At 44.1% G+C, this 1,153-nt stretch overlaps 1 protein-coding gene across 1 annotated transcript; it reads right to left on the bottom strand.

Moving 5' to 3' along the window:
- Positions 1 to 529: 529 nt before the first annotated feature.
- On the bottom strand, positions 530 to 922 carry LOC123947231 (prothymosin alpha-like). The gene has a single exon (XM_046013316.1). It carries the CDS (start codon positions 869 to 871, stop codon positions 560 to 562), a length of 312 nt encoding a protein of 103 aa, XP_045869272.1. The 5' UTR covers positions 872 to 922; the 3' UTR covers positions 530 to 559.
- Between the last annotated feature and the right edge of the window lie 231 nt (positions 923 to 1,153).

Here is a 1,153-nt window from a genome sequence, read left to right on the forward strand (position 1 = left end):
ATCTCATACAAACCAACTACTTATAGTACAGCTAAGTACATACACAAAAAAATGTTACTGGAATGCTCGGGATAAGATTTTTTGTTGTTGTTGTTTTTGCCTTTTTTACAAGGTTTTTTTCCTTCTTTGAGATTACAATGAACACGGTCACACCACAAGTAAAGTCAGAAGTAGGACAGAGAACGCTCGGAAGGATGGTTTGGTCATCCTAGATCATTAAGAATGGCTGTCCTCTAACAATACGTACAAAGATATTAAATGTAAATAAAAAATACAAACAAATTTTCCTTTTTAAAGTACTTTTAAGGAAAAAAAAAAAAAGCAGGGCCTTGGAAGTTTTGGTTCTTTTTTTCCTCCCCTGTTGCAAATTCACATTGTGGTTTTTGTCGGGTGGCGGAGAGCATGTGTCATCTGCGGGTGGCGCTGCCGGCGCTGGGCAGAAGGGCGGGGCCTCTCTATTTGAAGGTGACCACGTTTAGATTCTGAGACGGGAAGTGAAAGGTGAACAGGTCACGGCGGCCCGTTTTTTTGTTAGGTTTAACTTTTCCTTTTTTGCTATCTAGTCATCCTCATCAGTCTTCTGCTTCTTGGAGTCCACATCATCATCCTCATCATCTCCAGCTGCCTCGGCCTCATCTTCATCTCCATCCTCTTCCTTATCGTCACCTGATTCCTCCTCCTCCTCGTCCTCTCCACCTTCTACCTCTTCTTCATCTACCTCATTGTCGGCCTCCTGCTCCCCATTTTTCTCATTAGCTTTCGCATTAGCAGGTGTGTCACTTCCATTCTCTGCCTCCTCCACAGCTTCCTTCTTCTCCTTTAAGCCCTTGGTGGTGGTCTCGGAGCTGGTGTCCACTGCCGCTTCTGACATGATGGGGCACACCGGTGATCTAATGAGCAGATTAGAAAGAAAGGAAGAGTTGGAGGATTCTGGCGAGAGAGCTGCCGGAGTCCGCGGTGGCAGAGGAGGCACGTGGCTGAGGTGGTTGCGGCACACAGGCGGCTGAACACAAGATCAATGCAAAGATGGCTTTTCAGAGCAGCCAGTGGAGCTAGTTATCAGCTTTTGCATTAAAATTGGTTCAGAGTCAGTATAAATTTTATTAATATTATTAACAATGATCGTTTGTTTATTCATATATACAAATTATTG

This window comes from Meles meles, chromosome 7 (assembly GCF_922984935.1).
Source record: "Meles meles chromosome 7, mMelMel3.1 paternal haplotype, whole genome shotgun sequence".
Taxonomy (NCBI): Eukaryota; Metazoa; Chordata; class Mammalia; order Carnivora; family Mustelidae; genus Meles; species Meles meles.

Bases quoted from the DNA above. Each gene is read 5' to 3' on its own strand.
- LOC123947231 (XM_046013316.1), bottom strand. From the start codon at position 871: ATGTCAGAAGCGGCAGTGGACACCAGCTCCGAGACCACCACCAAGGGC.